This window comes from Propithecus coquereli, unplaced genomic scaffold, assembly GCF_000956105.1.
Source record: "Propithecus coquereli isolate 6110/MARCELLA unplaced genomic scaffold, Pcoq_1.0 Scaffold59, whole genome shotgun sequence".
NCBI lineage: Eukaryota > Metazoa > Chordata > Mammalia > Primates > Indriidae > Propithecus > Propithecus coquereli.
The window spans coordinates 5,569,342-5,594,439 of NW_012151840.1; the positions used below are offsets into that span (position 1 = coordinate 5,569,342).

The following is a 25,098-nucleotide window of genomic DNA, read 5'->3' on the forward strand; positions in this document are numbered from 1 at the left end:
CTGGAATAATTATACTTCCCTGTGGTGGGTGTTATAAGGATTTATACAAAGTATTAATAAAATCATGGAGTTACATAAAGTGCCTGGCAAAAGGCCCAGCGTAAAGTAGGTGATCAATAAACGCAAATGCTGGTTCCCCTCCTTTCTCCTATCCTGTTTCTCCTCAAGCCTCCATACTCTGGTCGGCTGGTCTCTCCCCACCTCCCCGTCCCCTCCTGGTGTCAGGATGCTCTGCCAGCCACTCCTTTCCCCTGCCTGCGACGGGCCAGGTGCTCCCTCCCTCCTCCCTCCTCCCTCCCCTGGGCCCTGCTCCCTGCCCTCCTGGGCAGCCAGGGCAGCAAGGACAGCACCCAGGGAGCTGCCCCATGGACAGGGCCCCACAGAGACAGCACCGAGCCTCGCGGGGTAAGACGCCCCACGGCCCTGCAGGCAGGTGGAAGAGACTGCCAGGAGGTCCAGAGGAGGGGAGGGATGGGAAGAGACTGGAAGTGAGGAGGGAAGGGAGGGAAAGGCGTGGAGGAGAGAGCAGTGGGTTGGCCAGGCGGTGCAGGAGGGCGAGGCAGAACAAGTGTTGATAGAAACTGAAGGAGAAACCCGAGGAACAGCTGGGGAAATGCCACAGGAGGAGAAACAGGAAAAGGGGAGAAACAGGAAATGCATGGAGGGGAAAGAAAGGAAGAAATGAAGGAGGAAGAGACAGGTGGAGGAGGGGGAGGAGGAGGGAAGAGCAGAGTCAGGGAAGCTAGATCTCAATCCAGTGAGGGGTCAGACTGTGGGCAGGCGCTCCCAGGTGTGAGTGTGCCCCTGGGCGGAGGTTGGACACTGCTTTCCTGATCTTGGCTGGCCAGGACCCCAGGCAGCAGTGGCTGGGAGGCTGGCAGCTCCGTCTTTGTCTCGTTCCCCAGTGGAGAAAGCTGCCGTTTAAGGAGTGACAGACCTGGCTGGGGGGAGGGCAGCTACACCCTGGCAGCTGCCGGTGACCACTGGCCTGGCACTTTCTTCCCCACTGGCCCAGGGGTGTGGGGTTTCATTTTTGCAGGGAATGTGGGGCACCAGGTCAGCGTCAGGGAGGGACAGAAAGTCAGGTAGTCCTCGGCCCCACGCATGGTCTAAGCAGGACCCCCCCACAGGGCAAGAGCCCACGGCCACATGCTCAGTCAGCTTTGAGCACAGAAGGGAAGTCTGAGTGCCAGAGCTGCCAACTCCAGGGCCACCTGGTGGAGGAAGAACTCAGCTGCCGGGCGAGAGAGGGGAGCACAAGCCAAGCCGGTGCCACGTCAGGGAGGAAGCCGGGTGGGGCCGGGCAGGATCGTGCGGGGTGGGGGGGCACACCTTCTCCGTGTGGTGTCCTCCCGCCACCCAGCAGAGCCCAGGCCATAGACCACTGTCCCCCGTGCTGCCCAGTGTCAAAAGCCTGCCAGTGGGGCACATCTCCTGAGCAGAGGGGGAGTGTTTGTGTGTTGGGAGGGCAGTCAGGATTGGACAGCAAATGGCAAAAAGTAACACAAGAACAGAGTCAGAGATTAAAGAAGCTCTAGGGGGCATAAGACAGGGCCAAAGGGCTTTCTGGGACAAAAGACTGGCCCTGTGCTCTGTGCTCGGTGAGGAGCTGCTATGCGGATGTAGGGAGTGGACTGAGGACTGGCAGAGGCAGTCTCTTGCCCCCGGCTCCCTAGCTAGGTGTTTCCTAAATGCTAACTGTGTGATGGGCAAGCCCCAGCTGCGCTCTAGCTAAGGCTCTCCCTCCGAGCTGCTCCTTCTGGAGTCCTCAAGTCCTTGTACCGCATCCACCCACCTGTGCTCCCTACTGCCTGGTCTCCTGCTCCCTACCGCAACAGCAGCAGGGAAGTGATGCTTTCCTCTGCAAGCTGGTGGCCCGCGACGCCCGGCCTGTGGAAGCCAGAGAAGCGTCTGTGTTTGCAGCTCTCCCTTCCTCTTCCTCCACATGTCCTCCCCCTCCTACTCCCAGCCCCACATCTCTGGGCCTCCCTGGTGCTTTCAGGCAAGGATAAGCAGCCAAGAGACTTCACTCCCACAGAGATTTGCCTTGGGCTGCAGAATATTTATTGTGCACCCGTAATGGGCTAAGAACTACGGAGGGCTCTGGGAATAACGCGGTGAACGAGAGGTGTCCCTGCCTTCACAGAGCTCACAATCCGAAAGGGAAGACCCGTCTCATAGATAATGATACAATTGCGGCAGTTAGGTGATGCCACGAGTGCCAGGAAATCAGATGCAAGGTGCTGCGTGTGTGCGGGGTGGGGAGGGGGCGTTGATGACTTCTCCCAGGAAGAGACATAATCTGAGACCTGAGGGCTGAAAAGAAGTTGCTAGATTAGGGGTGTGGGAGGGAAGGGCACTCTGGGCAGGGGCAGCTTGGGGAAACACCAGAGGCAGTGAGGAGCCTGGCACTTTTGAGGAACTGGAGGGGGACCAGCGTGGCGGAAGGGCAGAGGAGGAAGGGCAGAGGGGCACAGCAGAGGGTAGCCCACCTGGGAAGGGATGAGGTGGGATGGGATCTAGGGAGTGGGGGGAGTATCAGTCCCTTGGGGGCTTCGACTTTGGGTGCTGACCCCGTCTCTTCTGTTTACAGAGCTGCTGGCCGCAAAGAAGACCCACACCTGTGAGTAGGGGGTGGGGGGAGCTAGTGCCAGGGGGTGGCGAGATGGAGGAGAATTCAGCCAGGGGGTAGGGGCGTCAGAGGTTGGGCGGAGATGGAGGAGCCAGGCGGAGATGGCAGGGCTGAGGACAGGGTGGCCTGGGAAAACAGGAAAGGAAGGGGCAGGGTGAGGAAACAGACTGGGGCAAGGGGAGATGAGGAAGAGGCCTGAAGAGTAAAAGGCCTCTGGAAGGAAACAAGGAAAGAACCACAGGAAAGGGAACCATGAGGAGAGGAGAGGAGAGGAGAGATGCTGGACAGAGGCAGGTGGGTGGGAGGGGGTGGGACAGGCTGCTGGGCCAGGGGAGGAAGGAGGTGAGGGTGGGGGTGTGAACTGGAGGCCAGGGAGCCTGCACCAGGCTTTGTGGTGCAGAGCCGGGTTTGGTGTGGTTAACACATCCTGAGGTGTGAACCAGGCTGGAGCCGGCCGTGCAGCACTGGAGAGCAGGAAAGCCTTCACGTCTGTAGGGACAGAACGCACAGGGAAACCCTGCGCCCTGGGGCCCTGAAAGACTGAGGCTACAGCATGTGAGCAGGGCGCTAGAGCTCAGGAAGGACTTCCCATGGACACTAGCAAGTAAGCAAGCTCTCTAGGGACCTCTCAGCACATCAGATCGACTCTCCTCGTTTGTGGGAGAGGCTACTCCCCCAGAAATGCACCCACTCCACCTCGGTCCCAAAGCTTATGCCCATCAGGGCCATGCATGCCCTCAACACCTGAGCACTTCTGTAAGCATGGGTCCCTGGATTGGCGGGGACCTCTCTAGGCCTCCCTTGATTGCCTACCAGTGCCTCCTGAGAGCTCACTGCCATCCTTCCCACTGCCAAAATCACCTAGAGCCTCTTTGCTCCAAGCAAAGACATCTCAGAGAGCAAAGCATCATCCTCCTCCCTGAGCTGGGCAGCCAGGGCCGGGGACCATCTAGGATGCTACATCCTCCAGGTGGGGGTTGCTTTGCTCAGCATAGTCCTGATTGGTGCCTTGCCTGCCCCTAGCCGCAGGGCCCCACGGAAATGCTGAGCAGGGCCCTGGGAGGAAAGCGGGTCAGGGAGTGACGCAGGTGAGCTGGGGGAGGGGGTCAGGGACTGTGGGTGGGGGGAGCAGGGGGACTTTTGGAGCAGCGGGAACTGGGAGAGGCCAAACCCCATTCCTACGCTTAACCCCTTACCACAGAAACCTCGGCCAGGACCCTGCCTCCTTATCCCCTCCCTGGCCCTCTGCCACCATCCCTACCCCACCCCATAAGTGTCCTCAGGAGGATCCATGCGACAGCCCCTCCTGCATCCACTGCCCAGCTCCCTGGGCGCCAGGAAGGCAGGCAGGGAAGGGCCTGTACCTGGCCGAGGAGCTGCTGGGTGCTAGCAAGATCAGAGGCTTCTTAGGAGGTCGTTGGCCTAGAGAATCGGGAGATACTAAGTCCTCATCCAGGCTTAGAGATTCTGCAAATTGGCCCCCAAATTGAGAGAACCCCAAGAAGGGGGTCCAAGATGAGGAACCCAGGGGGAACCCCCAGACCAAGAGGAGCCCTGAATGCTGAGGGGCCCTAAAGGGGGATCCCCAAGGCCAAGCTGCCCCACAGAGCAGATATGAGGCTGCAAGAGCCTCTGGAACTGTTTGACGCACAGGCCAAGGAACTACAGGAGAGACTCACATGCCAGGAGATCTCCCAGTGAGACACCCTCAAAAGCAGGCCTGAACCAGAGAAACCCACCCATCCCTCAGATAGGATCTGGGGCCAATCTGCTTGGGTTTGAATCCTGGCTCCACCACTTACTAGCTGTGTGATCTTAAGTGAGTTACTTAACCTCTCCGTGTCTTATTTTTCTCATCTTTGAAATGAGGATAATGGTGGTACCTGATAAAGTATTTGTGAGCATTAGATAATCCACACAGAACATTTACAACCCTTTCTGGCACACAGATTATAAATGTGGTATGCTGATGATTTCATTATCATTATCTGCATTCCAATTGTAGCAATTTCCCCCTAAGGATATTTCTGATGGACCAATCCCTCCAGCACATAGTAGGTATTTGCCTGATGATTATCACTGCTACATTATTTTCACTTATGGCCCAGCCCAGGGTATACACTGCGTCTGCAGGGAGGAGCGTGGGCATGGTTGGCGGTGGGACGACCTCCCAGATTGCACCGCACTGGGCACAGCTGTTGGCAGAACACAGGATCTCAGGCGGCTCATGCCACCATCCTGGGCAGACATCCTGGACTTACCTCGGAAAACACCCCTGTCCCTGGAGTCACCTGGCAAAGAGGGTCAGGCTCGGAGGGTCCTCAGAGGGAGGAGGAGTAGAAACCTGGCCCCGGGCTCATGTGAGCTCCATTCGGCTCCCCAGCCAGAACACCCTGGTGGGTGGAAACAGCTTTTACCACGTGTGGCTGTCGCATGTGGTTTTGGAATTTTCCAACGTCCCCTGCGATTGGCTGCCCCAGGCCCAGATTGGCCACGTGGGGTGCCTGTCATCTTCCCACTGCACCCCTGGGGGGGCAGGGTGGGGGGTGTCACTTGGCCACCTGTGTGGTGCGGAGCTTAAACCCCCCTGCCCAGAGGCACTGGGGGAGAGCTAGGTGCAGAGCTTCAGGCAGAGGCACCGCCGAGAGGGCCTCGCCCCACCTCGCCGCCAGCTGCGCCCCACTCCTGTACCACCCTGCTGAGAAGGACTGGGCGCCAAGGCAGCAAAGCCCAGGCTCAGTCATGAGAAGTAAGTGAATGGGGCCACCTGGGCGGGGGAGCCGGGATCCTGTCATCATCCCTGAGCCGTCTGGAAACGAGGGTGTCTTGGGAACAGTGTGAGGAAAGCCCAGTGCTCCCCCCAGGCCGGGTATGTCCGGTCAAGCTCATGATCTGTTGGGAGACGGATGGAGTAGCTGGGGAGTCCCGCTCCCCAGGCAGTTCCCTTACAGCAGTGACGGTGAAAAGACTGTTCAGGAACTCCTCTGTCGTGAGTTCTAGAAGGAATCTCCAAGAATATTGAGGTATCCAACGCCCTCATTTTACAAAAAGAGACTGAGCCCCAGGGAGGCTGAGTCCTTCACCCAAGATCACACAGCTAGTAGCTGATGGAGGCTGGTAATTACCAGGGGCCCTCAACTTTCTTTCGGGCTCCTATTGCAGTGTTTCCCTCTGTGCCTCCAACCTGCTTGTGAGTGGCGTAAGAGGGAGGCCAGAGGAGTTGCTGTGCCCTGAAGCGGCAGGACAGTCAGGCTAAACTGAGGTGAGCAGTCAGCAGGCTCAGACCCCAGTGTCCAGGCCTCAGGGCCACCGTGCCTTCTGCCCAAGCCAGGGACACAAGGACTACATGGACTCCAGCCAGGGTGTCCCATGTGTGTGTGCGTTGTGGGGGGAGGGTCCTCCAAGGTCAGTTGCCCATTTGATAGGGGCATCAAGGCAGTGGAGATGGAGCACAAAGACCTCGGCCTCACCCTCTTCCTGGCTTGGAGCCATGGGCCAACAGCTGGTGGGCAGATGTCTGGGGTCCCTGTGCCTTCCAGTAGAGCAAGGGTGGGCACATTAGCCAGCCCCCCATCCTTGTGTAAGGGAAGCCAGAGAACCTCTCAGAGCACAGGGTCGGGGAGAAGGGAAGCTCATGCCCCCATGGCTTGAGGCATGAGGCAGCCCCGGCTTCAACCTGGGGTCTTCCCACAAGCCACAGAAGGTAGGCCACCCTGGGTCCTGGAAAGACCCACGGATGGGGAGTCTGCAGACCAGGTTCTCGTGCCGCCTCTGTCACTGACTGGCCATGTAGTCTTAGACAAGTGAAGTCACTGGGCCCTGGTCTACCATCCACAAACCAAGGGAGCTGAATTTTAAGATAAAACAAAACAACAAAACCAACTATGAGAGTCTCCTGGTTCTAAGGGCCCAGAACCAAGGAGAGAGCCCAGTTCCCTGAGGTTGGCATCCCCCAGGTAGTGAAGAATACACAGCCAGCCAGAGGACAGGGAAAGGAAGGGGCTCCATGCAGGGGAGTGAGCTGGGTGCATAGGAGGGGTGGGAAGAGCCAAAAGCTTCCGAACACAGGAAGAGGGCCCCTTGGAGCCTCAGTTTCCTTTCTGGCTGCTCCCCACTAGCAAACAAAGGCTGACAGTCTGGTCTTCCCGTAAATGGCCCCAAATCAACAGATTAACCCAGGGAAGCAATGACTGGGTGTGCTTCAAACCAGCAGGGGGGCAGGAGTCCCCAGCAATGGCTAAGGGAGATGCTTGCGCAGCTGTCCTTCATATCCACCCCCGCGCGCACGGAAACCCACACACACACACACACACACACACACACACACGGCTCCACACAGGCTGGCAGGAAGGAGAAGGGGGTCTCCTTCAATCTGAGGGTCAGGCAGTGCCACTGGTCCTTCTCACTTGGACGTTTCCGGGTATCTCACAGCCCCAGGTTATCTGACCCTGGTGAGGAGAGCCAGAGGACATGGGCCTTGGGACTGTGACGCACCCAAAGGCCAAGGTCCAGACACGCAGGAGGAGAAACAGAGCAAGGGATGGGAGACGCAGAGGCCGAACTCAAAGAGCAGATTTACGAAGCGCCTGGGGAGAGGGCAGTGTCCACAGGGAGGCACGGGTGGAGAAACCCCGGCACGGCCAAAGACAAGCAGGCGTGAAGCCCAGAAGCGGCGGGAGTGCGGGAGACCCCGGCGCACAGACACAGGCCGAGGTGGGGACAGAAGACTGGCAGCCGAGGGGAGGTGCAGTCAGGACTGGTCTAGGAAGCAGTACCTGGGAAGTATGGAGGTTGTGACGCTCCACACAGGGATGGCGGATGGCACAGGGTCCCTGCCATGGTGGCCTGTTGCTGTCAAGTAGGGAGGAAATGTCTGTTAGCCAGAGACTCTCCGCGCGCGCGAGGGGGGGTGTGGCCGTGTTGTCTCCCTCTGGGGGATATGGCTGGTGTGGAGCCAATGGGCAAAGGCCCTGGCCTTAGGCCTAGATGAGGAGGTGGGAGGCCAGGGGTGTAGGTCACGTGCCTGTCTTCGCTGTGCCCTGATCTTTCTTAAGTCTGGTCGTGATGATGAGGAACCTTGGGCCAGAAAGATCTCCAAGTCCCCAGGGTGCCACAGATCTCACCCTGAGAGCCCAGAACCTTCTGAAGACTTCATAAAGGGCTTCTTCCTTCCTTGCATCCATCACTCCTGCGCCTTTCTCTTTCCCTTTCTTCCCATTCCTCGCAGAAATCCCAAACACTCAAGCCCAAGGCACTGGAATTTGGAGAGCCCCAGTCCGTCCGTGATGAAGAAAATATGTGTGTTGGTATTTCTGTCCCTACCAGGGGCTCACTCTCCCCTGCCCCTCTCTCTGTGCTGCTAACTCAAACCAACAGGGAACAAGGACTTGCCGAGGGCGAAGGGCTTTCCAAAGAAGGTGGCCTTGGGTCTTGCTCCTGTTCCCAAATGGCTGGTCCTTTCTGAGGTCTAACCTCCGCTCCTCCTGCTGCTGTAGTACGGCCTCTTCTCTGGGGCTGTGAGGCTCAGAAAGGATGGAGGAAGGGCAGGCAGGGCCTGGGGGCGAGGTCTTTCTGGCTGGCTGCCCTCCTGGGGGCAGAGGTGCTCTGGAGAGGCAGCCCTAGGGTCCTGGAGGCTGCTCAGGCCACCTCTGGGCTCCAGTCCTCCTCCGAGCTTCCTCCGGTGATTCATCCCCTCCCCCCATTCACTGGTTGTTTTCACTCATTCTTTTGTTTCCCCTCCTTTCTCCTGTCCCAGACTGCGGGGGTGGCGGGGGCACCTGGAGGGGGTTTCGGGTGGCTGGCTGTCTTTCGTGGCTTTTCAAAACCCCAGACTCTCCCTCGCCCACCTGAGTTTTAGCTTCACTATTTTCTCAGCCCTGGGATCGGGATGTATCAGCAGAAAATTCTCCCCACGGCTGCGGGCAGGGCCCTGGCCTGGGCTGGCGGTAGTGTTCACCAGGTACAACCGCTTCTCCCCCGGCCCCCACCCAGCCCTGCTCCCCTGTGGTGGCACCTACCACCTTGGTTTCTAGCTTTGCAGAAGCTGAGGGAACTGAGAGCTGAGAAAGGAGTGAGGCTGGTGACAGGCTGGGGTGTGCAAGGGACCCCCGGCCAGCAGCTGTGGTCTCAGTGGGGGAGGGACTGAGCCTTCTGGCTGAAGGGAGAGGAGGAGTCTAAGCGGAGAAAAGAGATGCATTCCTCTGTCTCATTCATTCATTCATTCATTTCTGCAAAGAGAGGCCTACCGAGATGTGTGGAAACACAGTCTATGCCCTAAAGGAGCTGCGGTCTTCTGGAGAAGTCCCCAGGAGCTCAGTGGGGATGGATAAGTTGTCCCACCTTGGCCTTAGAGAGAGGGGAAAGGGCAGGAAGAGGCTGGGACCACAGAGGAAGAGTTGGGACACAGTAATACAATATTTCTTGGGATCTTTGTACAGATATGAGCCCTGGCTTTAGCTCTGTGGGTTTCCTCCCTGAATTCTATTTCCTAACCCACCACCTGTACTTCATACTCTTTTCTCTGCAGACAATGACCTTGTCCTCTATCCCATTCTCCTTGGTGCGTTGGGGCATCTCATCCTCACAGAGTATGTAGCTTAAGGGTTGAGGGCGCTGGCTCCACGGTTACAGAGACCTGGGTTCAAATGCCTGATTTGCCACTTCTGGCTGTGTAACCTTAGTCCAGCCACTTCGTCTCTCCAGGCCTCAGTTTTCTCACCTGTAAATGGGGACAACACTAGTAGCACCTACTTCGGAGGGTTTTGATTATTAAATGAAAATGTATATAAAGCCTGGCACGGAGTAAGAATTTAGCTATCACTTATGTCTATTATTATTAGTCCTCCTAATCAACATCCATTGGAGAAAAGGGGCAGAGAAAGAGAAGAGAGGGAGGGGCCCAGCTCTAGGCTGGCAGGGCACCAGGGGGAGATGAGGACTCCAGGGTTCCACTCTCTGAACCCATCCTCCACTACGACTGGAGGTGGTTCTGGGGTTTGAGGGGAGAGATCCCCTGGTTGCAGCCCCTCCTTTGCTCCTACCACTTCCTCTCTGTGGTACAGGGCACCTGGACAGGGCCCAGGGTTGGCTTCCTAAGGTGGCACAGGGCCAGGCTCTGGATGCATTCAAAGAGCACTATCAATGAATCTCGCAGCTGTGAGAAGGGTGCGATTAGAGGAGGCTGGAGGTGGAGGAGGATGGACCACTTTGTGTCTACCATATTTCTCCTCATAGGGGGTTCTGGTAGGATGCCCCTGGGGATACTTCAACCTCTGAAGCAATCCAGAGGAGATTCGTTTTCTTTTTCTAGTACTGTATCAGAATGAAGTTTTAGAGGTCCCACTGGGTGGCGGGGAAGATGCAAGAATGAGCTTGGGAAGCGATAGCCAACCCTACCCCCATCCCCTGGAAGGAGCAGCCTGGCACAAAAGCAGGAAGAGGGACTAAATTCTTGCGACTCAAAGCTTAGGCCCGGACTGGGGGCTTATTAAAGTGTAGAACCTGGAGCAGGTGTCCCTGTTGGAGATGCAAAGGGCTAGAGCATTCAGTCACTAGGTGATTTAAGGAGCTGGCACGTGCATTTGGGCATTTCTCTCTCCTTTTGGAAGCCTGTGGAATTGGAGGGTTTTCTTTTGGTAAGCCTCAGAAGAGAGCTGCAGGTGAGATGTGAAGATCTTCCAGACAGTGGGCGTGGGCACGGCAGCGTTAGGGCGGCCACGGGAGCAGTGATGCAGGGGCCAGCTAGAGGTTCCTGACCTCTGCTTGGCTCCGGTTCCTGGCACCAGCAGGCCCTTACATGGTAAGTTCCTGGCAGGCCAGGTTCCAGGGCAACAGTTTGAGTAATCCTGTGATTACTCAGCTCCCCCTCCCCAATCTGGGTTCCCACCACCTGCTGCTGCAGGGAGTGGCTCCCAGGGGTAGCTTTTGAAGGTGTGTTGTCATCAGACATGTTTTCAGCTCCTCTTGCTGCCCCCCCAGACCCTTTCCCGTTCTCCCCGCCCCTCCTCCACCAGCCACACACACTCATGCATGCTGCACCCGTGCTTTCTCTTTGAGGTTTGGGTAGATGGCATTGAAGGGGGTACAGGTGGCAGGGGAAGGAGGGAGGAGTAGGACAAGTGGGCCCGAGAGTGCTGAGGAGGCCTGGGGTTGGCCATAGGACCAGGACACCAATATGGGTTTTTCTGTGGCTCTCTCCTTCCCTAGGTCTCTCTGTTTTTCATGGTCCCAAACCTCTTGGTCTCTCCAGTTCAGAGTGGCAGAGGGTCTGACTCTGTGACCCGATGTGCCTGTCTCACTGTGTGCCTCTGTCTTGGACTGCGGTTGGGGAGGATGGAGGAGGGGCTGACTTAGTGGCTGGGGTCCAAGGCTCCAGCGTTCCCCAAACACAGGTATTTGTGAAGGGGGTCCTTGGCTGGCCGCATCTTCCTACGAGAACGGCGGGGTCTTGGTGACACTGTTGTGAGGACCCTAGGGCCAGGACCAGCAGCACGTCAGCCGTGGGGCAGGGAGAGGTGTCTGGGGTCACCCGTGTGGTCAGCGCACACACGCACGCGGATGTGGCTCTTGGAGAAGGGAAGAGGCAGGGAGGCCTGTGGTCGCCTGCTGGGCCGGAGCCCGAGTTCCCACTGTGGCTTGGCCTAATCTCCCTCCCGCTTACTTTTTTGGGTGACCCACGTTGGTTTCTCCCCTCTCTGGCCTTAGGTCCCCGAAGAGAGAGATACCACAGTGCTGGAGGGGAAGGCGTTGGCTAGAGCAGAACCTCTGGGGCTCAGAGCTTCTCAGCCTCGCCGGGGGGCTTCTTGGCCTTCACTGCCGCTCTGCAGTGACGGGCACACAAGTGCTTCCCCTTACACAGCTCTGCTCGGCTGCCACCATTTCATTCCTCTGTGCTACCTACGGTCACCCCATGGACAGGCAACATTATTTTTATCCTGATCTTACTAACAAGGGAACTGAGGTGCAGAGAGAGAATCTAAGTGACTAGAAGTGTGAGCGCCCCCACATTTTCTGCCCCTCTTCCAGGCATCCAGTCCCCACTTATTCTCTCTTCCCCTCCATGTGCTAAACTTTGCTCTTAATTTACTGGAAAAAACCTGAAAAGCTGACTTACCGTCTGGTCCTGGGGTGACGGCAGCTAGTGAGCTGTGTGGGCACCATGAGCTGTCGGCAGGCACGCGCGGCTGGGGGCGGTGGGGAGCGGGGGAGTTGAGTTCTAGTGGAGGGACTTCAGACTCCTACCCGGCTGTCCCCATGCAGAGGCAACTACTTACTCACTTACTCTGACTCAGCTCTAGGCCGACCTGAGGGGGTGATGGTTTAAGGGCAATGCAAATCGTATTCTGGGGAAAGGCAGGCAAGCCATGGTCTCCCCCCCACCTCACATCAGCAGGCCCCACGCGTGCCCAGGGTCCAGGCCTGGGGCTGGAGTGGAGTTCACAAGAATGTGGATTTGCCTTCCAGGGAGGCTGCCACTCTCTTTTCCCCTTAGATGGGAGACATGTCATAGATGAGAAGGGACTTTAGCCCTAGATCACTTTTCTGGCCTGCTACACCCCTGCTCAGAGGGGAGGCAGTAGGTCAGCGATGGTGGGAAACAGACCCATATGCTCATGGAAGTGCTAAAAACACCTGAAGTAGCCAGGAATCCGGGCCTCTGCCCAGCTGCCTTTCAAGCGTGGGCTGGGAGAAGGCCTCCTGCTGGTCCCTTGCAGCTCAGCAGAGAGCTGTGGCGTTGCCAAGGACAGGGCAGAGGAGATGAACCTGGGACCAGCAGCAACCCCCAGGGGAGAGGGCGCAGGCACAGGTTACAGTGATCTCAGTGGGAGAGAAAACGTGGGGTCCCAGTGCCCCATGGGCAAATGCTAGCATACTAATATGCACGTGCGTACGCCAGCTCTGACAGACATGCCCACCGGCTCACAAATCACATGTACATTTCATGCATACACACATGCAAGTACACCTCCAAACATGTCCACTGATATGTGTGTCCCAAAGCCAGGTACATAGAACAGCATATGGAAAACTCAGGGAACTAGGATGTAGACTCAGCTCTAGGCAAACTAGCTGTACAAACCTGGACCGAGGGCCTTACCTAATCTGGCCTAGTCCTTCACCTGTAAAGTGAAGAGGTTGAATGAGATGATCTCTAGTCTCAGCTAGTTTTGTTTTTTTCAGAGATGAGGAGATCTTGTTGCCCAGCCTGAACCCAAACTCCTAGGCTCCAATGCCCAGTGTTTTTGTTTTGTTTTTTCTTAAAAAGTCCTATTTAGCCGCTTCCAAGCTCTGTGACCATAGGCAAGTTACCCAATTCTTTAAGCCACAGTTGCCTCATATATATGCAATGAGGATAATAGTACTCCTTTATAGCAGTACTTTGTAGGGTTGCTAAGATTAAATGAGATAATATATTGAAACATGGTGCCTTGCACATAGTAAGTGCTCAGTAAAGCGTTAGTTTAACTTAAAGCAGAAAAACATAACCAGTTCCCTGAGAGGCTTATAGGCCAGAGATATGCTCTTTGACTCCTCATAGATAAATGGCCTCATTACAGAGGCTTTCCATTCAAACTTCAATAACATAGGTGCTAGCAGCTATGGAAAACAAAAACCAAAAAACAAAGAAAACAAAATTGGGCTCAAGCGATCCTCCTGCCTTGGCCTCCCGAGTAGCTGGGGTTACAGGCGTGAGCCACCATGCCCGACTTAACCAGTTTTGACATTCATGATTTGTGCTCACATGGCTGGACATAGATGACCATGTACACACATAGGCATACCTACTTTCACACGCTGACAAAGACAGTGCTGCCCTCTCTCCACTCTGGGGCCAAGGGCCTAGGAGCCCTGTTTGATTCTCCCCCTGTCTCTCAGGCATCCGACAGAGCTGGGTTGTCAAGCCCCACTCTCCTGGGCTCCATCGCCAGCTTCCATCTTTCTCTGGGTCCCAATTTGAGCCCTGCCCCCTTGGCTCCTGGTCTCTGGGCAGCCATGCCCTGAGCCTTCCCCATCTAGCTGAGAATGCCTGGCATCTCTGCCCAGCCCCCAGATGCCTCCTGCCTGGTGCACCACATCTTCCTGCCATGCCCTACACTCTGCCCATGGGAGCTGAGCCCCAGTGGGGGAGGGAGGCACAGAGGAAACCCCTTGGGCGGGAAGCAGGTGTTGTGAGGCAGTGAGGACTCCTATGTCCCAAGGCAGGAGGGAGGCAACTGGAGCTTTTCAACTTGAAGAGCTGAGCAGGTGGCCTCTCTGCAGCTGCTTTCTCTGCCTCTGCAGTGCCGATACAACTCCCGGCTGCCCCCTCCACACTCCCCTCCTCTGGGAAACAAAAAACAGCTTCCTCAGACCCTTTGCTGAGAAGCATTTGGCACTTCACTTCCCGTTCCGTTTTGCAGGAGGGAAACAGCAAGCTGGAGCTGCTTGGAGACAGGGGGAAGCACCAGGCACCTGTATCCACAGCCCAGGTTCATGGTGATAGAAAAGACAGAAAAGGCTGCTGGGCTGACCTACTTCTCCTTCTTCCTTCCAGCACAAATTGAAGTGATCCCTTGCAAAATCTGTGGGGACAAGTCATCTGGGATCCACTACGGGGTTATCACCTGCGAGGGGTGCAAGGTGAGTTGTAGGCATGTGTATGTGCACATGCACCACACACACACACACACACACGCACACACAGTCTCATTAGAGACTGAGAAGGGGCTTAATGGCCTTTGTTCTGACTCCAGGAATGGTCTCCTGAGGCAGCGAGGGAACTGCCTGAATGGCGTCTCCCTGGAGGGCCCTGAACACGGGGAGGGCCTTGTCTTAAGCTGGGAAAGTGACTACAGGACAAATTGGAATTACACTAAGAAATGGAGAAGAGAAAACTGATAGGTTGTAGGATGTGGAAAAGCCGGGGCCAGAGCTTGTGGGGCAGAGGCCCTCGGGAGCAAGCTGGCCCTGGCCAAGATAAGCAGCCTTGGTCTCTGCCTGCCTTCCCCAGGGCTTCTTCCGCCGGAGCCAGCACTGTAACGTGGCCTACTCCTGTACCCGTCAGCAGAACTGCCCCATCGACCGCGCTAGCCGAAACCGGTGCCAGCATTGCCGCCTGCAGAAATGCCTGGCACTGGGCATGTCCCGAGATGGTGAGGCCAAGTGGGCAGCTCCCTGGGGTTTTCCTGGCATCTCAGAGGGGCAGCCTGCCCTGCGGTGCTACACAGGGTTAACCCGCAAAACCGCCCTTCCAGAGGTCTGCTCTGTATTCCTGCTTCTGATAGCCCCTGTCTCTTCCACCCCATCAAAGCTCTTCTGAATCCCCAACTTTAGGCTTTGCTAGAACTAACTTCCTTTTTCCAAGGTCCCAGACCTCTTCGGCGCTTCTTCCTGGGGACGCATCCTCACTCTGCTCCCCTCTGGCCCATCTCCCACCCAGTTCCCTGCATCTTTCCCTCCTACCCAGTGGTTCTAGTTTTGTTCCATCTCCCTCCCCAGGTCCCCATTCCTGTCCTGGGACACGGGCTGTGGCTAGCAGTGGAGCCAGAGTCAGCCTTTGAACCACCCAGAAGGCATGGGGTGGGAGTGGGCTGGGGTTCCTGGGCCTTCTCCTCCTTCCTCACCCACCACCTCCTCACCGGTCCCCCCACGCCCCCCACCACAGAAGGAGCCAGGGTGGGGCTGGGGGAGGCATGAGGTGATGAGGAGCCAGAAGGAACCTGTCAGCACTTTTCGGTGCCCAAAATAACAAAGCGAAAGGAAGCATGCAGGGGTGCAAAGGGGCAGGCGGGGCAAGGGGCTGTGCCCCCACACCTGGGAGGGGCGGCGGGGGGAGTGAAAAGGCAGGAAAGAGAGAGCAGAAGAGGATGTTCAGAAACGAGCCGCGGAGCCCGGGTTGGGCTGTGGTGAGTATCTAGGTCACCAGGGAGCCTGCAGGCCTGACCACAGGGAGACCTGTGTTCTCAGCCCTCCTCTTCCTCTGGCCCCCCCAGACAAGGCGGGGTGACCCCAATACAGCTTGAGGCCCTCTGGTCGACCACCCCAGCCCCAACGTCAGGAGGCCAGAATCCCCAGCCCAGATGCAGTCCTTGGATTCTGCCACTGTTAGAAGCTGGTTCAGAACTTAGAAGATTTTGCTCAGGAGACGGAAGTGGCAGGCTGGACAGACCCTGAAGCAAACGAGAGTGAGAGGTGGAAGGGACCTTGAACACAAGCTCCCTAAATGCTGGAGAAGCTGTGCTTGGAGCCAGCTATTCAGGGAGTAGCAAGTTAGTCCTCTACTAACCAAAATGCCTGTTGCCCCTGCCCTGGACCACATTCTCCTGCCTCATAAAATCCTGATTCCTGGACCTCTTTCAGCTGTCAAGTTCGGCCGCATGTCCAAGAAGCAGAGAGACAGCCTGCATGCAGAAGTGCAGAAACAACTGCAGCAGCAGCAGCAGCAGCAGCAGCAGCAGGAACAAGCGGCCAAGACCCCTCCAGCAGGGGGCCAAGGCGCAGACACACCCACCTACACCTTGGGGCTCCCAGATGGGCAGCTGCCCTTAGGCTCCTCTCCTGACCTGCCCGAGGCCTCTGCCTGTCCCCCTGGCCTCCTCAGAGCCTCGGGCTCTGGACCGTCATATTCCAACAACTTGGCCAAGGCAGGGCTCAACGGGGCCTCATACCACCTTGAATACAGCCCCGAGCGGGGCAAGGCTGAGGGCAGAGAGAGCTTCTATAGCCCAGGCAGCCAGCTGAGGCCTGACAGATGTGGACTTCACTTTGAGGAATCCAGGCATCCTGGGCTTGGGGAGCCAGGACAGGGCCCAGACAGATACTGCAGCCCCAGTTTCTGCAGCACACCAGAGGCGCCTTATGCCTCCCTGACAGAGATAGGTGAGCAGCTGGGGAGGTGGAAGGGGTGGTGAAGATGAGGGAGGGGTTTCCGCCAGCACCCCGTATCAACCAAACATAAGCCCGGGAGGGTTGAGGGGTCCTGGACAAGGGCCCGAGGGAGGAGGCAGAATAGGACAGGACGGGCAGAGAAATAACCTTGAATGGGTGGGAGTAGGAGCTAGCTGGGGTCAGCCATGCCTTCCTTCTCTGGCCCCAGAGCACCTGGTGCAGAACGTCTGTAAGTCCTACCGAGAAACGTGTCAGCTGAGGCTGGAGGACCTGCTACAGCAGCGCTCCAACATCTTCTCCCGGGAGGAGGTGACTAGCTACCAGAGGAAGGTGAGGCCAGGAGACCATGCAGGAAGGGAGGACATCCCACCAGCACTGGGAGAGATGGCTGCCTGCACACGCATGGGGGCTGGGGCGGGCAGCCCATCACAGACACAAGCTGGCCAACGAGCGTGTGCACCATTTTTAAGTATGGTTGTGAGTGTGTGTGTATTTGTGTGTGTGTCTACACCCTAGCAGATAGATGAGTGCTTTTCCTTAGCCCCTGCCTATTGAAATTTTACCCGGCCTTCATCCTACCTTCTGTACCACCCGGACTTGATGTACTTTCCTTCCTCCTCCTTCTCCATCAATAGTAACAATAATCAGAACCCTGATGCCTATTTGTTAAACACCTTTTCTCTGCCAGGAATTGCACTAAATGCTTTATGTAACTATCTTCAACCAATCTATGAGGGTGGCGTTTCTTCCTTTTTTTTTTTTTTTTTTTGAGACAGGGTCTCACTCTATCACCCAGGCTAGAGTGCCATGGCATCATCATAGTTCACTGCAACCTCAAGCTCCTGGGCTCAAGCAATTCTCCTGCCTCAGCCTCCCGAGTAGCTGGGACTACAGGCACCTACTACCACACCTGGCTGATTTTTTCTATTTTTTGTAGAGACAGGGTCTTGCTCTTGCTCAAGCCAGTCTTGAACTCCTGGCCTCAAGCAATCCTCCTGCCTCAGTCTCCCAAAGTGCTAGGATTACAGGTGTGAGCCACCGTGCCCAGCCTTTATTCCTATTTTTAACAGACTGGGAAACTGAGCTCTGAGGGGTTAATAGACTTCCTCAAGGTCCCAGTGTGGTACAGTCAAAGTCAAATTCATATCCATCAGGCCCCCAAGTTTATTCTGTCTCTTCTGTCACACTCCGACAATACCACCTGCTGTAAAAATACTCATTTGGCACTTCACATTTGCTTCTCTAGGTTATTAAGACCTTGGGCATGGCCTTTGTGGCAGGAGGGGAGGCGGTATGTCTTTTTCACCTCAAGACCAAATTGTTTGAGGGTAAAGCTGTATCTCATATGTTTTTAATTGCCCCACAACAACTAACTCAGTGCCAGTAGCTGGTGGGTGTTCAGTATGTGGGGCCAGCTGACAGGAATTGACCCCTGAGTGCATTTGGCAAAAAATAGGCTTTTCAAAATGCCAGTATTGAGAATGTGGGAGCTCAGAACCTAGCCCTGCCAGCTCATTAGGCAGGGCTCCCGGGGCTTGGGGGGATGGCAGGGCCTTACAGAGGGCTGTAGTGAGATCCTCCTCCCTCCCCGCAGTCAATGTGGGAGATGTGGGAGCGCTGTGCCCACCGCCTCACCGAGGCCATTCAGTACGTGGTGGAGTTTGCGAAGAGGCTCTCAGGCTTTATGGAGCTCTGCCAGAATGACCAGATCGTGCTACTCAAAGCAGGTGCCCAGGGATGGGTGGGCAGGCCGGGGCCGGTGGAGGGGGAAGAGCATGGCATGGAGCAGGGCCAAGTGGAGGGGGGGGCTCAAGGAAACCAGGACGCTGAGGGGGTCAGAGATGGATTCCTGGCTTCGCTTGACACTGTTCCTGCATTTTTCCCCCACTCTGCAGGAGCAATGGAAGTGGTGCTGGTTAGGATGTGCCGGGCCTACAACGCTGACAACCACACAGTGTTTTTCGAAGGCAAATACGGTGGCACAGAGCTGTTCCGAGCCTTGGGTGAGGGGCAGAGAGAAATGAGAGAGAGGATTCTGATGCCAACCCCACGCAAAGCTTCATGACCCGGGCACCCTCTTTTAAGGGCATATTGTCCCCGTGCTCCAAACACCAGGGGGTGGCGTCCTTGGGCACCATGGTCTCACCCACTCGCTCATTCTTCTCATTTCCACTCCATCAGGCTGCAGCGAGCTTATCAGCTCCATCTTTGACTTCTCCCGCTCCCTAAGTGCCTTGCGCTTTTCCGACGACGAGATTGCCCTCTACACAGCCCTTGTTCTCATCAATGCCAGTGAGTGTCGCTGGGCTTGGGTAAAGGACATTCATGTAGCAGGGGCGTGGCAGATATTGAAGAGTCTGCAGGTGTGGTTAAATCTGGGAAATCACTTTAAATAGCAGAATGAGCCCAACCCAACATTGCCATAAAATAAAATGAATTGAAGATTCAGAGGAGCCTCAGAGAGGGACAAGAGCAGCCCAAGGTGGGGTCGTAGAAGTGGAGAGAAATGGGGTTGAGAGGAAGTGTCACTTCCCTGGTAGAAACGTGTCTGAGTGTTAGTCTGTGTCAGTGATGCCATTGGAATCACCCAGAGAGCTTTAAAAACTATTTCAGCCTTGGTCCCACTTCCAGAGATTCCGACGTACAGATGCTCCCCAACTTACAATAAACCCATCGTAAGCTGAAAATATCCTAAGTCGAAAATGCATTTAATACACCTAATCTACCAGACCTCATAGCTTAGCTTAACTTACCTTAAACGTACTCAGAACACTTACATTAGCCTATGGTTGGGTAAAATCATCTAATACAAAGCCTATTTTATAATAAAGTGCTGAATATCTCACGTAATTTATCAAATACTGAACTAAAAGTGAAAAACAGAATGGTTGTGTGGGTACTCGAAGTACGGTTTCTGCTGAATGTGTATTGCCTTCGCACCATCGTAAAGTCAAAAACTGAAAGTCAAATCGTCGCAAGTTGGGAACCATCTGTAATTGATCAGGGGTGCACCTGAATTTTAACAGCCTCCCCCAGGCCACCGTGATTGAGAATCACTGCTCTATGTGAACTCATGTTAAGACTGTATGCCGATAACGGCAGGACTCTCATATCCACTCCCCTGGAATGGAGGGGGTTGGCCTGAGCCTGCTGAGTGCTAAGTAGTCAGAGAACCTGGGGAAGTGGGTCAAGCCACTAATGTGAGTTTGCAGACCAACAGCATCAGTCTTCTGGCCCTGCCAATGAGTAGAGACCTAAACATGCCCCTCGAAGTGGAAATGAAAACTTTAAAGAAGATTTCTGGGTATTTTATGGAACCAGGGCAAAAGGTGGTTTTGTGTTGAAGTTAGCCACAGATAGCTGCAAAGCCGCTGGTGCTGGCCTGGGTGGCTTCAGGAAGGCCACCCCCTATCATAGGAGCCATCTTTGGTAGGGGTTGGGGGAGCCCTCTTCCAACTCTTTTTTCTCCCCATGGCAGAATCCTAGTTCCTGGCGTTGAATGAGCTATGTGAAATATTAGGTTACCTGGGAGAAAGTAGTTTGGAGTTAGAAGATTAGACATTCTCATCCCCGTCATTTCTCCCCAGTTCTCCTTGTAGACAGCTAGCCAACCCCCAGGTCCCAGAGTTAACCATTATCAAAACAAGACACACACACACACACACACACACACACACACACACACTCACACTCACTGTCATTCAGCTGAGAAGGCCTCTAGTCAGCACAGATGTCCAAAAAGACACCGTTTTGGGGGGAGTTAACGTCCATGTTCTTTCTTCTCGCTATGGTCCCACACCCTCCTTCAGACCGGCCAGGGCTCCAAGAGAAAAGGAAAGTAGAACAGCTGCAGTACAATCTGGAGCTGGCCTTTCATCATCATCTCTGCAAGACTCATCGCCAAGGCATCCTGGCAAAGGTAGGAACAGTCCCTGGGGTAGAGAAGGCTGGGCCCAGTGCCAGATCTGGAACAGCAGGGCTCCTGAGGGCCAGGGTCTGCAGGTACAGGGCCACGTCATAGAAGAGAGCTCGCAATGGTAGTGGGAACTGAGGGAATGAGCAGCATAAAGACTGGAAAGTTAGAGAGCCTGCAATTGGGAGGTACCTCCAGGGAACAATTCAGTTTAATATAGCCAGCGCTTACCCAGCACCTGCTTATACAAGGCACTGTGGAAAGATACAGAGACTCGGGTGTTGCCCCGCCAAGAGATCTTAACTTGGCATGAAGAAGAGATTTGTGTACCAATAACTCTAACGTAGACTAGGATGTGGCATGTGATACAATAATAATAACGCAATTAACAAAGTGCCTTCACTGACATGCTCTCAGCCTCATGGCAACCCAGTCAATAGGACAGGTGTTAAAATCTCCCTGTAACAATAAGGAGACTTCAGTGACTTGTTTGTTTATACAATTCTTTCTTTATGTGATAAATGCAAGATTTAATCCCAGTACTCTTTCTACGACATCACTGTCCCCGCACTATATTGATAAGAGATATTGGGGAAATGTTATGTTGTGTGTTAAACAGATTAAAAATAATTTGAAGGTAAAAGGAATGGATCATGAATGCTTCTTGGAGAAGATGACATTTAAACTAGGCCATGGAAAATGTAAGATTTTAACAGGCATTCATGGGGGTGGGGCAGGCATCCAAGCTTAGGGAACAATACAAGCAAAACAATAAGGAGGCAAAATGGTGCGTAAGTGGACAATAGCTCGCGGTACATTCTGGCTAAAGAGTAAGATCAGGAGCTGGGATAGATTGAAGGGGCAGAAGAGTAGCAGAAGATAAACCTGAAAATTAGGTCAGGGACAGATCAGAGAGGACTTTCAATGCCATATATGAATTAAGGCTTTATTTCTAGATAACGGAGAGCCCCAAAGGCTAGAAAAACAATATAATGAGAGCTGTTATTTAGGCAATTTACTTTGGAGCCAGTGTAAAGGAAGCATGTGTGTGATCATTCAAGCAGGCCCTTGCTATGTGCCAGGCACAGGGCCGGGTGTTAAGGATACACGAAGGACTTGTCTTAAACAGTGTCGACTCTAAAGAGCTTGAACTTTGATCTACTACAGGATAGATTTGAAGGAGGAGAGGCTGGAACTTGAGAGAGCAATTGGAAAGCGAATCTGGTTGGATCCACTTTCATAATACATCCCCTCCCCCACTGCCACCCGCCCGCCCTCAGCTCACACTTGGACTATGAAAGAGGCCTCCTAGGGACCCGTGTTCCATCCTTGTCTGCCCCGTGGCAGTCACACAGCACCTACTCAGCATCCACAATGGCCCTTTTTAAAAGCAATCACATCACGTCCCACTCCTGTGCCCAACCCTCCTATAGCTGCTTATCCTGCTGGGAATCAAATCTAGAGTCTCTGTCATGGCCAACCCCTGCCTTCTTCCTCTCCTATCTTCTTCCTCTCCTATCTTCTTCCTCTCCTATCTTCCACCGGCCCCTCAACCACCCATTCCAACCACACTGGCTTCCTTGCTGTTCCTTGAGCACATCAAGCCCAGTTGTGTCTCAAAGTTTTGTACCTGCCGTTACAGTCGCCCGAAGGCTCTTCCCGCCTTTTCCAAATGGTTTGCTCCACCTCTTCATTCAGGAGAGGTTCACCCTAACCAGTTACCCCACATAGAAAGCCCTCTCCCCCCTCACCTTGCTTTAGTTTTCTTTAAAGAACTTACTATCTGACATATTATATATTTATTTTCTGGCTCCCTCACTGGAATGTAGATTTAATAAAGGTAGAGATTATATTTTATTCACTGATGTATCACCAGAGCCCATCATGGTGCCTAGCCCAGATTCAGATGGGTTCTCAACAAATATTTGCTGAACGAATGAATGAAGCTATGGCAGTGGCCCAGACAACCGCAGAGTAAAGCAGTGGCGATGAAGAGAATGAATCCAGGAGATAACGGGGGGATCATCCCGCTGCCTGCCCTCCCCTGACCTGACTTCTAGGGGAACTAAGCCAGGGCGCAGAGGGGAGGGCTGGCCAGAGGTCATTTGCGAGTCTCATTTGGTTATGTAGGAAACTGCAGGAGATAAATGGTTCTTTCAGCTTTTTTCCAGCGAAGTCTCCCTGCCTCTGTTTCCTCATGGGTTTCTGTGCCTTTTTCATTCCTCCTCTGGCTGAGTGCCGGCAGTATTGGTTACTACTTGCAGTATTGGGTACCTGCTTAGGAAGTCTGTTTGCCACGTGCCAAGCATTGTGATGGGTTCAGAAGGTACAGACAGGGAGAGAAACCCTACCTAAGGAGCTTATGTCTGGGTGGGAAGGCAGACACATTGGATAGTTTTCCGACAGCGTGGGAAGAGCTGCAAGGCCAAAGGAAGGGACCTTAGTCCAGACAGGGGGAGTTGGGGAAATATTCCCAGAAGAGGTGACACTTGGAGGTGAGTGAGATTCAGCCAAGCGAGGAAAAGCTGGAAAGGCAATCCAGACGAGGGAAAGGCAAGCCAGACGAGCAAAGGCAGATGCATGCAGCAGCATATGACAGAGAGTCACGGAAGTTCGCTACAATAAAAGCATAAGGGGCGTGAGTCTTTCACAAGGTTCCCTTTAGCAGCAGCAGGAATGTGCTTTGGCTGCTTCACCCAGAAAACATTCCACCTATGCCACGCCGGCTCCTGTCACCTCCAGTGTCCTGAAACATACATATTTCTACCATCGCTTTTGGCTTTGGCAGATCCGAAAGTGCAAGTGCATGGAGGGAAGCAGGGAGGGTTAATCCCAGCCCAGGAAGGATGAGAGGACTGCCTTGCTGTGGGGAGAGAGATGAAGTGCTGACCCTTCCTTCCCCATTATCCCGTCTCCAGCTGCCACCCAAGGGGAAGCTTCGGAGCCTGTGTAGCCAGCACGTGGAAAAGCTGCAGATCTTCCAGCACCTCCACCCCATCGTGGTCCAGGCAGCTTTCCCCCCACTCTACAAGGAACTCTTCAGCACTGAAATCGAGTCATCCGAGGGGCTGTCCAAGTGATGTGGAGGAGGGACTCCTCTCCCTACAGCCTGCTGGCCCACCTCCCGGGACCCCGTCCCACCCTCAGCCTCTACCTTTCCCGTGAACCTGGGAGGGTGATCCCCGCCTGTTCTCTGGGAGAGAGCAAATGCTCTGACTGGTTTTCTGCCCACAGGCTTGCCTGACAATGGGAAAATAGCCAGAGGGTGGGGATGATACCATCTCTAGCCTCAGCTGTGTTCCATCTCATTTCCCCCTTCACCCCCAGCTTCTGGAAGGCATGGGGTGGATGGGATATAAGGACCTCCAGGGAGACCAAGGGGTCCTCAAGAAAACAGGGGAACCCAGGACACCCTGGATGAACAAAACTCAACTCTGGGTTCAGAAGCTAAGAATAGGCCTTTGAAATACCTCATTGCATTTCCCCGCGGGCTTCGGGGGCGGGGAGATGGCTCAAGATCAGAGACTGGCTAGAGCCCAGAGGACCTGTACATAACATGAATCCGGATCTTTAGACTTTCTGCCTTCCCCCTTTCTCCCAGCTCAGCAAGGAAGCAGCTGGGCATCCTGCCCTGTTCCTGGGGTCTAAAAACAAACTGGATGGGACAGGGGTGAGGGGCCAGAGATAATTGTTTTATGGGATTTGGGCGTGGGAATAGGGTACAATGAAGGCCAAGAGCATCCCAGACAGATAGAGAGTTAGAACTCAAACCTCTTACGTGCACTTTAAAGATAGACTTTAGGCGTTAGTAAAATCTGATGAGAGACACACATCCGCATACAGGTGAAACACATATAGACTCAACCTGCAATTATGCAGTTCTATAGACACATTTAATCTGACGCCATCTCTCTCATCCTTGGGTGTCACAGCTCAGAGGAGCCTAGTGGCCTCAGGGAAGAGTCCCAATCCTGAGGGACCCCAGAACATTTCCATGGTGCTTCAGTCCACCAGTCTTAGACTTGCGGTGGTCCCAACCCCATCCCAGCTGCAGCTGTCTTCTACCACAAGAAGCCCCAAGAGAAGCAGGGATGGCTGGACACTGGTCAGTCAGAAAGTCAAGGACAGATCCTGGGAGGACTTTCTTGGCCTGCCTTCCAGCACTGGCCTTGTAGAGAAGGGAAGCAGATACAATCGCACCACCCAGCGGCTGGGCACCACTGACTCCGGCGGGAAGAGGTGGCCAGGGAGCAGGGCAGCTGTGACCTTGCCCAGAACTTCTTGGCCTTATCAGCAGCTGTGAACCCTCCTCTGAGGGATAAATAAATGACCTAAGAGGGAGGGAGGGGTTTTTTCAGGGCAGGGGTTTAGCTGAGTAAACATGAACCCCAAGTTGTGCCATTCTTTATTTTATAAAATGATTTTAAAGGCAAGAGGTGTGTGTTGGGGGGTGAGGGAGCCTTAAATAAGATCTCCAGTCTTGGCCGGGCGCGGTGGCTCACGCCTGTAATCCTAGCACTCTGGGAGGCCGAGGCTGGCAGATTGTTTGAGCTCAGGAGTTCAAAACCAGCCTGAGTAAGAGCAAGATCCCATCTCCACTAAAAAAAAAAAATAGAAAGAAATTAGCTGGACGACTAAAAATATATAGAGAAAAATTAGCCGGGCATGGTGGTGCATGCATGTAGTC

At 54.6% G+C, this 25,098-nt stretch overlaps 1 protein-coding gene across 2 annotated transcripts; it reads left to right on the top strand.

Moving 5' to 3' along the window:
- Window positions 1-270: 270 nt before the first annotated feature.
- Window positions 271-24,844, top strand: RORC (RAR-related orphan receptor C). Of its 2 annotated transcripts, XM_012658845.1 has the most exons (11): window positions 271-405; window positions 2,594-2,623; window positions 14,166-14,251; window positions 14,622-14,763; window positions 15,971-16,489; window positions 16,707-16,828; window positions 18,093-18,225; window positions 18,394-18,501; window positions 18,680-18,790; window positions 20,308-20,417; window positions 23,330-24,844. In XM_012658845.1, exons 1-11 carry the CDS (start codon window positions 366-368, stop codon window positions 23,489-23,491), a joined length of 1,563 nt encoding a protein of 520 aa, XP_012514299.1. In that variant the 5' UTR covers window positions 271-365; the 3' UTR covers window positions 23,492-24,844. The 2 variants fall into 2 exon arrangements, with proteins under 2 accessions (XP_012514299.1, XP_012514300.1); XM_012658846.1 differs by lacking the exons at window positions 271-405; window positions 2,594-2,623; window positions 14,166-14,251; window positions 14,622-14,763 and adding an exon at window positions 15,624-15,879 and having other exon boundaries at window positions 23,330-24,796.
- Window positions 24,845-25,098: the final 254 nt, after the last annotated feature.